The sequence below is a fragment of the Pygocentrus nattereri genome, chromosome 13 (genome assembly GCF_015220715.1).
Source record: "Pygocentrus nattereri isolate fPygNat1 chromosome 13, fPygNat1.pri, whole genome shotgun sequence".
Lineage (NCBI taxonomy): Eukaryota > Metazoa > Chordata > Actinopteri > Characiformes > Serrasalmidae > Pygocentrus > Pygocentrus nattereri.
This window is the reverse complement of record NC_051223.1, coordinates 30,423,686-30,440,066: the sequence shown is the minus strand read 5'-3', so window position 1 is coordinate 30,440,066 and position 16,381 is coordinate 30,423,686. Positions and strand designations below refer to the sequence as shown.

General features: G+C 39.7%; 1 protein-coding gene across 2 annotated transcripts in view; it reads left to right on the top strand.

The window, feature by feature from the left end:
• The window catches only part of odad2 (outer dynein arm docking complex subunit 2), a 97,126-nt gene that overhangs the window by 19,266 nt on the left and 61,479 nt on the right, over window positions 1-16,381 (top strand). For both annotated transcript variants that reach the window (XM_037544426.1, XM_017700878.2), the window contains exons 9-10: window positions 1,112-1,255; window positions 6,803-6,956. In XM_037544426.1, coding sequence (XP_037400323.1) covers window positions 1,112-1,255; window positions 6,803-6,956 — 298 coding nt within the window. The remainder of the gene's footprint in view (window positions 1-1,111; window positions 1,256-6,802; window positions 6,957-16,381) is intronic.

Genomic DNA, 16,381 nt, shown 5'->3' with positions numbered 1-16,381 from the left:
GTTTTATCATTAGCAGAATCTATCTTTGCATTGTCTTGCTGAAACAACCAGGGACGTCTCTGGAAAAGACTTGTCTAGATGGCAGCATATGTTGCTCCAAAATGTGTGTGCATCTCTTAGCATAAATGGTGTCTTCAGTTACACATGCCATTGACACTAACACACTCCCATACCATGATAGACCCTGGCTTTTGAACATTGCATTGGGAATAATTGGGATGGTATTTTTCCTTTTTGACCCAGAAAAATGTCATCCATTATATCCAAAAATAATTTGAAAGGTGGACTTATAAGATCACTGCACAAGTTTCCACTTTGCATCAGTCCATCTCAGATGAGCTCAAGCCCTGAGAAGTCAGTGGTGTTTCTGAATGTTGTCGATATATGGCTTCTGCTTTGTGTAGTGTTTTGTGTAGTAACTTGCATTTGTAGGTGAAGTGACAAACTGAGCTTACTGACAAAGGTTTTCCATAGTCCTGAGCCCCTGTAGTTATATTCATTACAGAATCAACATTAGTATTAATGCAGTGCCATCTGAGGGACTGGAGGTAAATTTTTGGGCTTGCCCTTTAAGTATGGAGATTTTGTCAGATTCTTTGAATCTTTAATGATGTTTTGGACTGTAGATGGTAGAATCACTAAATTTCTTGCAATTGGGATGTGCACCTGTATACTTGTGGAAAGTTTCAAAACAGGTGTTTTACCAGTCTTACATTGGCCCATCCCAACTTTTATGGAAAGTGTTACAGCCAACAAATTTGGATTAAGCAAATGTTTAAAATATTAAATATTTCTTCTTTGCATTTTACCAGTTGCCCCAAAGTTCTTGGAAATGGGCGTGTGTATTGTTGGCTAAAATGTTTTTTTTTTTTTGTCTAAATTTTGGCTAAAATGTACCGTCACACCATTTATTTCTACGAAAGGACACATTTCTGGGCAGAGGCTTGATAGGTCAATTAAAGAATAGCTTAAAAGAGGGATTGCTCTTAACAGCCAAATGTAAAAGGGCTTGGGGAAAGAAATAACTTTTAGAGCCTGATTTCACAATAACCTAAGTGTTTATGGCACAAATACAGATGTAATTCATTTTCAGGGTTTTGTTTTTATGCAGAGAGGCTGAGGAGAAGAAGGCAAGAAAAAATGGAGGAGGTGAGAAAGCCACAGAAAGCTGGACTAAGTCCCCCAGGTCGGAGAGCAAGAAGAAGGCTGATTTTTCTGGATCTCCCTTACCAGACCGTCTATCTTCACAGAAAACGTAAGTCGCCCGCACAATGATTAATAACATGCTGTGACCCAGGCAGTGTTTCCAGTTAGAAGTTGTGTCTGTCACAGTCTAGGCTAAAATAAATACTGAACCCAAAATGCCTCCCAACATCAGCCCGAAACAGCTTCTCCTCGTTACATGCCTAATTGAATGAACCTTTAATCTCAGGCCCAAGCGGACAGGCCCTTCTTGAATCATTGGGTTGGAAAGGGAGACTCTTTTTCACAGTGAATTATTTCAGCTGTAGGGGAGTTTCCGTCTTACAGTCCTAATAAGACATGGATGAAGTAGCCAATGGGGCTGGCATGTGGCTGCCATGCTCCTGCAGCCATAACGAGCTTTTCTGGGAGACCTGGTAATTCTGCGCTCTCTATTGGCTGTCTCTTGTGTGTTCTATCTGACTGTCTGTCTGGCAGTGGAGAGCAACATCTCCAGCTGTCCCATAACACTGGTTGCCAGAGTACACACAGTATACTGCCCTGCCTATAAAGTATGGGGAGTGCCTTCAGCCACTGCATTGTCCTACTGCTTCTCTGGCTTAATGCAGCTTTACTGGACCCCTGTGATCCACACAAAGGCCTAAACAATTAGACAGGGATGGAGCCCCTAGAAGTCATCATACACACATCACATATATGCACACTGACCGCTTTATTACTACACCTACTTCTTCATGCCTTTACCTAATCAGCCAATTTTGAGGTAGCAGTGCAATGCATAAAATCATGCAGATACAAGCCAACAGCTTCAGGTAATGTTCACTGTAACCATCAAAATGGGGAAAAAATGTGATGTCAGTGATTTTGACCGTGGTATGGTTGTTGGGGCCAGATGGGCTGGTTTGAGTGTTTCTATAACTGCTGATCTTTTGAGATTTAGAATCTCTAGTGTTTACATAGAATGGTGTAATAAAAATAAAACATTCAGTGAGCAGAAGTTCTATGGACAGAAATGCCTCATTGATGAGAGCGGTCAACCGAGAATAGCCAGTCTGCTGTGAACTGACAGAAAGGCTACAGTAACTCAGATACCACTCAGTACAATTGTGGTGAGCAGGAAATCATCTTAGAATCCACAGTACATCAAACCCTGAGGCAGATGGGCTACAACAGCAGAAGACCATGTCTAGTTTCCCTTCTTTCAGCCAAAAACAGAAAGCTGAGGCTGCTCTGGGCACAGGCTCACCAAAACTGGACAGCTGAAGACTAAAAGAAATGCCTGGTCTTTTGATTTCTGCTTAGGCACACAGATGGTAGGGTCAGAATTTGGCACCAACAACATGAATCCTTTGACCCAACCTACCTTGTGTCAACAATGCAGGCTGGTGGAGGTGGTGCAATGGTGTAGGGAATGTTTTCTTGGCACACTGTGGGCCCGTTAATAGCAATTAATTATCACTTGAATGCCATAGCCTATTTGAGCAAGCAAGCAAAATTTATTTATATAGCACTTTTTACAACAGATGTTGTCACAAAGCAGCTTTACAGAACAATCAGTATTACAGATAGAAAAGAAAAGAAAAGAAAATCCAGGTCCAAGCCCCCATGAGTAAGCCAGCGGCGATGGTGGCAAGGAAAAACTCCCTAAAGAGGAAGAAACCTTGAGAGGAACCAAGACTCAGGAGGGGAACCCATTCTCATACGATTGACACCGGATAGCAAACATTATTAGTATAACGTATTATAGTACAAAGTGGGAAAAAGAAAAGCAGCATCTGAGTGTGAGGATTGCATAGCGTTGTAAAGCAAGAAGCTCAGTGGTGGTCAAGCCGGTCCAGAAGGCTGGTTAGCAGCGGCACCCGATCAAAGCAGAAGAGGCAACAGCATCAGATGCACAAGATGGGCAGCTATTGAGCTCAGCAAAGAAAGGAAAGAAAAACGCAGTCAGTTCTGTAAAGAGTGACTGACCACAGATTACAGTGTTAACAAAGCAGCAGAGACTCTGTCAGGTCTAGATCTGACAGGGAAGACTAATCACCAAAGGCTTGACAATACAAGGGAGTTTTTAGCCTAGACTTAAAGACTGAGTCCCAAACATTAACAGGAAGATTATTCCAGAGCTGGGGGGCTTTGTATGAGAAAGCTCTCCCCCTGATGTAACTTTATTAATTCTAGGTACCAGTAGTAAGCCAGCACCTTGTGATCTAAGTAGGCATGATGGTTTATAGTGGGAGAGAAGTTCACTCAGGTACTGAGGGGTGAGTCCATTTAGAGCTTCATCAATCAATTAATCAATAATCAATTAATTAATCAATAATAGAATTTCATAATCAATGGGAAGTTTAACTGGTAACCAGTGCAGGGCTGATAAAACTGGGCTAATATGGTGAAACTTTGGCTGCAGCGTTCTGGACTAACTGAAGCTTGTTAAAACTTTTGCTGGGACATCCAGACAGCAGGACATTGCAGTAGTCTAGCCTTGAAGTAATGAATACATGAACTAACTTTTCTGCGTCCTGTAGAGATAATGCATTTCTTAATTTAGGGATATTGCGAAGACGCAGGAAATCTGTTCTAGTAATATTAGTTACATGGACCAGCGTCCATCACGACACCAAGATTTTTAACAGATGAGCTCGATGCAACTGAGAAATTGTTAAGTTTAAGTGTTAAGTTAGACAGTTTGTTTCTAGCTGCTTTTGGGCCAAGACGGAGGACTTCTGTTTTATCGGAGTTAAGTAGCAGAAAGTTACTTGACATCCAGTCTTTTATGTCCTCAATCTTGCTAAGTTTAATTTTATCATCCGGTTTTCTTGATATATATATATATATATATATATATATATATATATATATATATATATATATATATATATATATATATAACTGAGTGTCATCGGCATAGCAGTGGAAATTTATACTGTGTTTACTGATAATGGTGCCTAATGGTAGCATATATATTGTGAATAATATAGGTCCTAAAACAGAGCCTTGTGGAACACCATACTTTACTTTTACAAGGACAGATGATTCGCCCTTTACATTAACTAACTGATAGCAATCAGTGAGGTAGGACCTCAGGAAAACCAGGAAAGAGCTGTTCCTGTTACCCCTACAAGGTTTTCTAGTCTATCTAGTAAGATAGAGTGGTATGTTGTGTCAAATGCTTATATACAAAATACACATTTCCTTTGTCAGAGAATAATAGAAGATCATTTACAATTTTTACTAGTGCTGTTTCTGTACTGTGATATGGCCTAAAACCAGACAGAAATTTTTCATGTAGATATTTGAGTGTTGTTGCTGACCATGCTCACTGCTTATTGGCCACAATTTTCCATCTCCTACCAGCATGGTAATTCAAAAATCATCTCGTTGTTTCATGATCATGTCAATTAGTTCATTGTTCTTTAGTGCCCTTGCCAGTCGAATCCAGTCCTTTGGGATGTGTTAGATTGGGGGATTCGCAACTTGAAAGTGTACCTGAAATATCTTAAGGAACTGTGTAATGCAGGTATGTTGACATTGACCAGAATCTCAAAGGAATGTTTCCTACACCTTATTGAATCCATGCTTTGAAGAACTGAGGCAGGTTTAAGAGCAAAGGGATGCTTTACACAGTATTAGTATGGTGTTCCTAATTGAGTGTTTGGTGAGTGTTTATATTTTATTTGCAAGAACCTCATAACTGAAGCAACACCAAGCGAAACACACTACCTTGTAAAAAATGCCCAACCCCACACATTTTATGCCTTTGTTGATGTCAGTGCTCACTTTTCAGGTCTTTGAACCACCTTTAACGCAAAAGATGTTCAACAGGTGCAGGTACAGACAGACCCGAAAGAGCACTTGCACCCTGCCGTTTTCTCCTCTGGCTGTAGAAATACGAAATACTTGAAATGTTAGCAAAAATGGTCCAGTTGGTATTTTTCTGTGTATCTAGGTAGATACAGCCAAGCAAGCTCTCCCATTGGTTGTATGTTAAAATGTCTATTGTGTCACGCTTGGCTCCTCCCACTCCCTCATGTGCTTTTTTGTTTACCTTTTGATAGTCCATGTGCTTCTTTGTTTTGGTATCCCTAGTCCTGCCCCCTTGTTTTGTGGCTCCGCCCCTGATTGTTTTCACCTGTCCCTCGTCTTCCCGGTGTCGTATTTAAGCCCTGTGTTTGCCCTTTGTTTTCGTTGGTCTTTGTTTGTTTGATGTATGGATGTATCTTGGTCTTTGTTTGTCTTGCTGGTTGTTTGATGTTTCTTCTTTTATTCCGGCCTCTGTCTTGTACTTCAGTCTGTGTTTATTTTGTCACGTCTGTCCCACAACCTCTCCGTTTTGGTTATATGAACCTGGACTGTCATGACCACGACCCTGGATTTGCCCTCAATAAAAGTCACTTTCCTCAGCACCTGCATCCGCCTCCTCGCTCCACATTACAGTAAGCTTCAAATAAAATATGAAACGTCTTAGCAAGCTTCAAATATCCACATCTAATCTAGAATGAACAAAAAAGTTCATGTGAAATGCTTGAAATGCTATTAATTTAGTGCAGAATGTGAAAAACCTAAGGGTGCTAGCAGGAACTATTATTGTGGAGGTGTTTTTTCCCTCTTCTTTTTGACCTTTTTCTTAGTGTTGACATTTATGGCTCAAACTAGACTCCTAGTTCTAATAGTGATGGATGATAAACTAAAAAGTTCAATTTAGTTTTAATGTGCAAATCTCTGTTACTACTAGTCACACCTTAAACTACCATGCTCCATTATATTTCATACTATATAACACACACAGGCGTAATAGAAATATTGTGTTGATAGTTTGATAATAATTAGTACCTGAATGAGTGTTTACCATGGCATAGATTACGCATAAAGAGCCTTGTCTGGCTTTGAATGGTACAGCTTCTCCACTGGAAAACATATCTGTGTCCCCCCGGCCCTTCCCCAGCTCCGGCCTGCGCTGTTTTCATGATCCTCTCACTCCAATGGCCCTGGCTCTTTTAATGGCCAGCTGCATTTGTGTGTGTGGGTGTGTGTGTGTGTGTGTGAGAGGGAGAGAGAGAGAGAGAGAGAGAGAGAGAGAGAGAGAGCTTTAAAAGAGACCTCTGAAAGTCTCTGATGGCCACTCCAGTCTTTTCTGCTCTCTCTCTCAATTTCTCTCCTACTCTCTCTCTCTCCTTCTCTTCTCTTGTATGTGCTCTCTCTATCCCCTGCTGCTTAGGTTGAGACGATGGCTTAAGCTGACACTTCAAATACACTCTTGAGCTGTGATGGGCCTTTTGGCAAACAGATTTACCATAAATGCTTTTCAGAGCACAGTAAGTCATTCTGCATTGGTGCTCAGGGTCCATGGCTTTCAGAGGGTTCCTCATGAGAGGATGGCCTCTCAAAGTAAAGTGGCTTTGATCATGTTTCCAAGGTCCTTAGAGTTTGTTGATAATCTTTTAGTTGTAAGGCTGTCTTACTTTTGGTTACAAGACTGCTCCACATATAAATACGGTTTTCTGAAATTCTCACATCTGTCATTTAATGAATGTGATTCTGCTATTCTGTGCATGAAGGGCAAGACAACTTTTGCTGTGTACCCATGGTCCTTTCGTGTGTTTAGTAAGAGCCCAGGTGGAGGAACAGCAGCCGAAGAGTTCAGCGAAAGCTCATCTGAAAGTGAAGAGGATGAAGAGCAGAGTGAGAGGCGAGGAGAGAGCCACACTGACCTGCCGTCTGAGTATTGGCAGATTCAGAAACTAGTCAAGTACTTAAAGGTATGCACAAACACTTTAACACTGAGTTGAATATTGTCAGTTTCCCTAATTAGTGACATACCTAAAAGTGCACACATACACTAACATGCAGATGCATTCTCACATAAACAGTTAAGTATCCCATAAATACATTTAAATTCTAAAACTATTTAAATGTCTGGTATCTACACTGATGTATGAACTTTTTTAAAAACCGAAGGTTCTCTCATGCTCACACAGTACTCTACAACAGTCAACTACACTTCATTGATTTTATTTCCATTCAAAACAGCAGTCAAGTATAAATAATTAGTTTTTCAGCATCAGGAAAAACAGAAGAAAATATAATTAAAATGTCATAGCATCATATATAACATAAATTAATATTTTTTTTTCAGCATGTATTCTGTCCACCCTTTGACTTTATTAGCCTCTTTTTGAAGGATCTGCTCTGAAATCTGCAGGGATATTTTTCCAGACCTCTAAAGTTCAGTCTTAGATGTTGGTTGCACTTTCTTTGACTCATTATCCAAGAAATCCCAAACACATTCAATGATGTTGAGGTGTGGACTTTCGGGTGGACAGTCGATTATTCTGAAAACACTATCAGCTTTTTTGATTTCTTCCCTTTTGTCGGTTTTCTTTTCTTAGTAATATCTACTTGACAGCTACACATTCTTTCAGACCCATAGTGTTGAATTGTCTAATGTTGCCAGTATTGCTGGACTGCAGGTCATGCATGGTTGTTAGAAGTCCTCTTCTCTATATCTTTTATAACTCCAGTTTTGGAAACCTGTTTTTTTCACTCACATTCCTTGTGCAAGTGGATGATCTTATATGTAATATCCTCAGAAATATCTCCTGAAAAATGAATAATGTGTGCTTAAAAGCTGTTTCTCCAGTCTCTGACTTTTGCACAGTACTGTATGTACATACACCAACATGTATATCTTGGTATATATAACATGTATATCTAACTTCTAAATAGTCAATTTTAGAAACTAGTATCTGCCTCTTTTGTTTTCTGCTTTACTATTGATGAGCAAACCAAATGGTAACATGAAAGTATTTCGGATAAACAGTACAAAACTCTTCATTTGCAAGAAACAGTACAAACGAAACACTGAAAATAAAATGTGATGTCAGTCCTGAACTGAACTTTCCATAGTTTTCTTTCTAATACGTTGAAAGTCAGGACCTGTTACTACTCAGACATCTAGTGCCATGCGTGCTGTTGAAAAGAAGCAGAACAGAGCTCTGAAACATGTACTACTGCATGGGCAGTCCACAGCTACTGGCAGGAAACAGTGAAAATCACTCTACTATAGCTGGACTACACTATAGGACTTTCTCTACTGACTACCTTCACTGTTGGCCCATAGTATCACTGCATGGTAGGAAAGCATGATCTAAATAGATCTACGTAATGTCTCATTGACTTCATCTTTGTATTGCTTTGTCAAAACATGTATTGGTCTCTTTGCCAAACTCTTTTAAAGTTATTTATGTGTTATGACATGCAGGTATCTTTCATTACATGTGTGAATACCCTACAGTAATATCATGTTTGGTGTTATATAATTGAATTGTGTTTATTCATATGCATTTTTTTAGAATGCGTCAGTCAGGTGAATGTCTTCATTCATCCGTGCTGTACTTTGCCTTGTCCACAGCTGTATAAAGCTGGTGTTTATCTGGATGAGACAGCACATGTGGGGAATATTAGTATGTCAGGGCGACAGTGAGTCGTTATTAGACTGCTCTGCTGACCCAGACTGCCCTGGCACGGCTGTGCAGGCTGATTACGGATTCCAAACTGCTCTTGCACGTTACCTGCTCTGATTGTTTATGCCGCTCCATAGATACCTTTCATCCAATCACATGATGTCACACTGACCACATTGGACTCAAGAGTCTTTTTAATCGCAAAGTGCAAAATGCAGAAGGAATTTCTCTTGGTACAGTTTGTAAGTTATAAAGTACACATGTTATAAACTACATATAGCACAGTTATAAAGTACATATGTAATATATTACATGCAGAATGATTAGATACTGCATGTAGAACCTATCATTGCTGTTGGAACAAAACCTTATATCTCCAAAACGATAAAAACCTTCATAACTTTCAATGTACAGTCATATTCATACAATTTTCAAAAGTAAATGAACATCTATAATATAATAATGAATACACAATTACTGTTTATTTGCTAAATTTAGCATATTGGGTGGGGCAGGATATGAAATGTGACTGAAACATTATTTCATATTTTATATTCATTTGAACTTAGCAAATAAATAGAAATCGTGTACTACAATAAAAAATACCATATTTACATTTGTTCCCTGTAGAGGAAGTGTTAACTTTTTTTAATTTTATAAAATTAGCAAAACATTTAATTTGACCAGGGGAGCGCAAAGTTTTGCATGCTACTGTAAATTGATGTGATAGATTTTGTTTCAACCCATTTTACAGCATTTATTTTGGTTGATTCAACATGAAATTTCCACACATTGTAAAAAGCAACTGGTATTTTCAAATTCTGTTAAAAAGTGAAAAATAGAGATTGCAAGTTTTGTTCCTACAGTCACTATATATTAGCATCAGTGGTAAATATGTATAATTGAAGACATGATCAGTGGATATACACTTATATACTATATTGCCAAAGTGTTCACTGACCCATCCAAATCATTGAATTCAGGAGTTCCAATCACTTCCATGGCCACAGATGTATAAAACCAAGTATTTGTGAAAGAATGGGTTGCTCTCAGGAGCTCAGTGAATTCCAGTGTGGTACATCAGGCACAACGCAAGGCGTCGAATGCAGTGGTGTAAAGTTAAAAGCAAGGTCCATAAAGACATGGATGAGCGAGTTTGGTGTGGAAGAACTTAACTGGCCTGCACAGAGTCCTGACCTCAACCCAATAGAACACCTTTGGGATGAATTAGAGCAGAAACCTTCTTGTCCAACATCAGTGTCTGACCTCACAAATGCATAAACACACTCCTAACCCTTGTGGAAAGCCTTCCCAGAAGAGTTGAAGCTGTTATAGCTGCAAAGGGTGGGCCAACATCATATTAAACCCTATGGATTAAGAATGGGATGTCACTCAAGTTCAAGGTTGGGATAGCGACTGAAAAATGAGTAGTTAGCTACTTTGTACCAAAATTTGTAGCTCGCTACAATTTAGCTACGTTTCCAGAAGGAGATTTGGCTACTTTTTAGCTACTTTTTGAAAAGTAGTGCGCTACTTTTTAGTTACTTTCAAAGTGTGATTTTAGGAATGTTTGTGAATCACCAAAAAGATCACTTAAAGTGTAACCAACAATCAAACTTGCACACCCAAAGGCGTGCTATCTAACAAAATTTAAGACTAAATGCAAAGTCAATCATTTCAAAAATCATCAAAAATAACCGAATACAAACAAGAGAATTTTGTGCAAAGCGTTGTCAACTGTTGAAATAAAACTGCTCCTATTTAAGCATTTCAACGAGATACACCAATCAGGCATGACATTATGACCACCTCCTTGTTTCTACGCTCATTGCCCATTTCATCATCTTCACTTACTATATAGGTGCACTTTGTAGTTCTACAATTACAGACTGTAGTCCGTCTGTTTCTCTGCATACATACTGTAAGCCCCCTTTTACCCTGTTTCCAGTGGTCAAGACCCCCATTGACCCCCACAGAGCACTATTTGGGTGGTGGATCATTCTCAGCACTGCAGTAACACTGCCGTGGTGGTGTGTTAGTTTGAGTGTTCTGTTGGTTTAAGTGACGCAGCAGTGCTGCTGGAGTTTTTAAACACCTCAATGTTACTACTGGACTGAAAATAGTCCACCAACCAAAAATATCCAGCCAACAGCATCCTGTGACCACTGATGAAGGACTAGAAGATGACCAACACAAACTGTGCAGAAGCAGATGAGCTATCGTATCATGTCAAAACTAAAATCAAAATGCAGAGTTTACCTTCTTATTTATTTTTCATAGCGATTGGCTGCAAATCTGACAAAATTAAAATGAAAATGCAAAATGGATAAACTGGCGACCTGTCCAGAGTGTATCCTGCCTTCTGCCCGATGACCGCTGGGATAGGCTCCAGCACCCCCCCGCGACCCTGAGGGAGAAGCGGCTTAGAAAATGGATGGATGGATGGATGGATGGATGGATGGATGGATGGATGGATGGATGGATGGATGGATAAATCAACAGCAAAGTGACAGTTTGTGATTCTGTTTTTGGCGCTGGCGCGCTTAAACTGTCAGAATGAAAAGGAAAATGAAAGCGAACATCAGCGCCACCTGCTGGAGAACTTTTCATTTTCCAATTTTTGTTTTCTTTTTCTTTCTGACCAACATGCAAATATATGTTAATTAGCACTAGGCAGAGCTACGGGGTACATTTTAGGAAATTTGGAGATGAATGCAGTTATTTACATTTATAAATCACTCAGCTGATTTCCTGATACGTTTAATGTGCAGCAGTTTGCGAAACTGAAGTCAGTTTTTTCGAAGTCGAATTTTCCCGTTCCACCTTAATTGGCGCACAAGGACCAATCTGGCACCTCAGGCACATTTTAAGGTGGAACGTGAGAACTCGAACGAGAAGCTGGAGGATGTGAAGCAACTTCAACCTTGTAAAAAGTCAAACATTGAGAGACATTTTGCACAAAACTCACAGAGAAGTTGCCTAAGACCGTGACCGCGTTCTATGGTTCATTTTCTGTGGATTGACTGAAGCCTGTTCTGAAATTTCAGCAAATCTTTTCGCTATAGCTACACAATTTGTAGGCGCTACAGCTACTAGCTAACTACATTTCATAAAACTGTAGTGGCTACAGCTACTAGCAACAAATATTTGTAGCTAACTGCAAAAAGTAGCACGCTACTTAGCTATTTCCCCATCCCTGCTCAAGTTCACATGCGTGTGAAGGCAGACGAGCGAATACTTTTGGAAATGTAGTCTATTATGTACATTTGTAAAATACATATCGTTGCTGTCAGGACAAAACCTCATATCTCCATTTTTGTCGTTTATCAGTTTTGGACACAATTTGAAATTTCCTGTTGTTCTTTACATTATGTGTAAATTTCATGATGAATGGGCCAAAACACAAGGCGCAAAATTACTTGGAAACAAGTCAGGTTCCAACTTCAAAAGTTAAGTAGGTTTTTCCTTCTCCTGTAAAGTTACCATTTTAGAGATACAAGGTTTTGTTCAGACAACAGCGATATGTACAACTGATCACATAAGACGTTGTTAGAGAGTATCATGACCTGAGGAGAGATGCTCTGCAAGTTCTGGCCAGTTCCAGTATCTAGGATTCTTACTGTTGGCCATCTGTAAGAGTATCATCACCAGCTATTTAGAACATACTGCAATCAGTTAATCTAAAGATCAGAGTGGTTTGTGCCAGATCCGTAGTCAAAACAATTAGCTAAGATGTCATTTATCTATAAATCATCTACTTTCCTGCCTTTATTCTGACAGATGCTAGTTATTTCTTAGATGCTTAATGCTTGTTGGTAATCCTTTGTTTGGATGTGCACAGCAGACCTGCTGTTTTGAATGTGGATATTATTGAGGTATATTTTGATAGAATCAACTGCAGCATGACTGCTAAATCATCGGAAGGAAAACAATCAGGCAAAGTCCAGCTGTAGGAAGATATTTTTAGCTGAGCAGAACACTGTATAATGAATGTAAATTTCCTAAAGAGAGGCATTCATCTTCTCTGTCTTTCACAAACATGAAAAGAGGAACCAGACGTTTAATGAGAGATGTGGTAAATCTCAAAAAAGCAAATGCTATACTTATCATTGACCTTTGAGAGGATTATTTAGGTAAAAATAATGTATTAAGATGTTCGGTTCCGATACATTTGGCGGTATTTTGGCAACATAGTGCACAGTTTCAGAGTGGAAAGGATGTTTTATAATGTGACCTTTTCTGAGTTCTATCTGTCTGGAAACCACAGCGCCCCTTATTTATGAAGGTTTATCCAGTAGCGCACTTATAATGTCATTACCATCAGACGCTGAAACACAGCCTTTGCCAAACAAAATATCTGTTTTATTTTTGGAGTCAAGTTTCTTTTTTTCTACTCTTTTTCTTCTTCCTTTGCCAGCATATAGACAAGCATTTATATTTCAAGAAGTGTTGCATGAATGATCTGAGCTGTGTTTTAGAATTTATTTACCTTTGCCTTTGTATGGCATGCATTACCGGCGCTGTACATGCATACATGTTTGCTTTTCAGTGCACATGTAAAGAAGGTTGTTTGCTCAACTGACTACATCCTTTCATGGTGTGCAATATGCGCGCAGACATTTTCACAGCAGTAATTAGTGTTATATTTAGAAATCGCACATGTTCTTAGCCCGCAGAACATATCACACTATACTCCATTCACTTGTTGTGCTGATGGGTGAGAGAACAAGGTTTTTAAATGGAAATGCACAAGATTCCATAACCGCATCAGCATGTCGTGGAGGTAACCTGCTGGGTATTTGTTTTATTAGCTCCAGCCTAACTGCCTCATTAGCTTGAATTAGAGATAGACGGCAACCGAAGAGCGTTTTTGCTGAAAAATCCTCTCACACTTTCACAACTGCCAAGACTTTGCTGCTTTCAGGCCACGCTCTGGTCCTCCTTAATCGCCTGGAAGTAAGTTAATCATTTGTGGCCTAAGACTCTTACGTGATGAAAAAGCATGCAAGATTTTGCCAATATGATTAGCAAAGTTTTATTGCTGACCCATTTTGACTTACAGGTTGGTGCAGTTTGTCTGTGTCTGCTCAGGAAATTAAGCTTTAATTAGCGTCTCTGTTGTTGCAACAGTACTTATGTCTCAGTTACACTCTCTTCATTGTTCATTCACTCTCAGAAATAAAGGTATGAAACTGTCACTGGGGCTGCACCCCTCTTGCCACTGGGGTACAGGGAACATAATTGTACCATAATCCATTGAAACTATGTTTTCTAAGCTGTACTGATTCAACACACCTCGTCTCGTCTCCAGGCTTTTTATTTTATTGTTCATTTTTAAAACATTAGAAGTACTTTTCACCTGGGGAAAAAAAAACCTACTTGAGGTACACAATTAAAACAACAGAGGCACCTTTGAGGGTACATTTACATTTTCTAACTGTGTACTGATGCTACCTCTTACCAGTAATGTTTCTTGCTGGCCCCCTCACCCACTCCAATTCTGTTGTTTGTAGGTAAGAATAGAAAAAGTTAATACTCCATTCCTTTTAAGCAGGAAACAGAAGCAAGTGGAGAGTAGAATCTTTAAATAACTACATTGTCCATAAAAAAGGAAAAAAATTGTGAATAAAATTAAATACAGTAATTTTTCTGACAGTATCATGACTGACTGAAATAATAAAAATGAAAATACCACCACCACAAACAACAACAACAATAATAAATGATGGGTTTATAACCACCCCATCTCCTCCCAGTTCCTCAGACCTACTACAGCTAGGCTAGGTCTGGTTTTCTAACTACTGGCAGAAGCTGCCCAGAGCTACAGCCCAAGTTCTCAGAGTTCTCCCCCCTCCCTTAATCAGGCTTCCCTCATACCGCCACCATATTGAAAGCATGGTCTGAACTCACTAACAAGAAATAGCCCTGTATGTTACTTTTCCACATCTTGCAACGCATGTTAAAGAGGGTGATTCCTAGTGAATTAATCTCAAAATGTCTTGATGCTTGTGGTACAGTGCTGCTAGAGAGGGTGAGAAGTGATGGTAATAAACACTAAGAAGTGTTCCTGTCAGTCACTAGTTAAAGAGCTTGTCTTAATGCAGGGGTGGGGAACTCCAGTCTTTAAGGGATGGATTCCTGCTGCACAGTTTCCTGTTAAAGCACAGCTGATTCAACTCATCAGTTAATTAGCAGGTCTAGTTGGTGTGCGGCAGCAAAGAAATCACCAAACAGTTCTGGACTCTGGCCCTCAGTTTCTCCTCATCCCTGCTTTAATGGGTGGCAGCATCTGCTTATCTTTGAACTCGAAAGTGGGGTTTTGTCCCCTCTACTGGTCAGAATGAGTATTGGTGTATCAGGCATTGTGGCTGCCTGTGTTGGTTTAGTCTCCTTAATGATTGAGAGTACGTAAGGGTGAGTCTTATATACTGACAAAAACTGATGTGACATCGTATTTACCATGCTGATGTAACAGATTTTACTACAATCCATTAAATCTGAAAAAGTCCATTCAGTGATGATGAGGTCTGGACTGGGGTGGTCAGTCCATTTTTCTGAGAACACCTGCAATTTTCTGGCCATTTTCTTTCATCATTAATAGCTTCTTGACAGCTACACATCCTTTCAGACCCATAGCATCATGTTCACATCTGTGTACAGTGTACAGAAGCACTGGATTTTTTTCCGATATGAAGCAAGACTGCAGGTTGATTTCCTCCTCTTTCTTAAAGGCGAAGCTTTAACTGTTTGATGGTGACAGTTTTGGGGGTCTACCAGGCCTTATTTTCTCTATAGCTCCTCAGAAATGCATACTGATGAAATGCATTATTTGTACTTAATGCCCTTTTAACTGGAAGTTAAATAAAAGAAAAATGGTCTCTGACTTTTGCCCAGTATTTTACTATTTGCAAAATGAACAGAGCATTTTCCATCTGTGTGTGCATTGCGGTGTAAAAGTGCACAGATCAGGTTAATACCATCCATTAAATTTGATACCTCATTGGTCTTAAATCAGTAGGACCTCTCTCTCTCTCTCTCTCTCTCTCTCTCTCTCTCTCTGCCTCTGTAAATCAAATATGGCAGGCTTTATATTACACTGGAGAGTTGACTGTTTAATTGAGGATAAATGATCAAATCTCTGTGAGCTTCTCTCTACCTCACCTTCATAAATTAGGTTGAATGTGAGTGCTGCTCCACCACTCTTCCTGATGCATGGCCTCTCTCAACACATGCATGCCAGGAGGACGGGTTTTCAGGTGTTTCTTTTTCACCTTCCAACTTATTGTTTATTTGTCACTTGTCCACGTCCAGGACCTTTCTACTACCCCTCCCCCCACCTCTGTCTCTTTCCATCTGTCCCTCAGATGAGATGAGATGAAGTGACGCAGGAGCTTTTTTACTATGACTCTGCCTAAGTTGATATATCTCCATCCATATATCACTGTGTTTATGCACTCCCTCTGTGTGTGTCTCTTTTTCTCTTAGACTTGTCTGACACTCTCTCTCCTCTACCATCACTTGCTCTCACTCTTTTTCTCTCCAGTTTGAGCTGATTCTACGTGCCTCTCTCATTCTGAGCTGTGTGTAGGAAGGCTGAGCCATTTCTCCATGCTGTTTAATGTGTGATGGGTGAAGTTTTGCTTCCTTAGGGTGAGATTTATGAGGGTGCTCAGCTTGTGCTGTCACTGTCTGTGATCTAGAGTCTGGAGTTTTATACATAG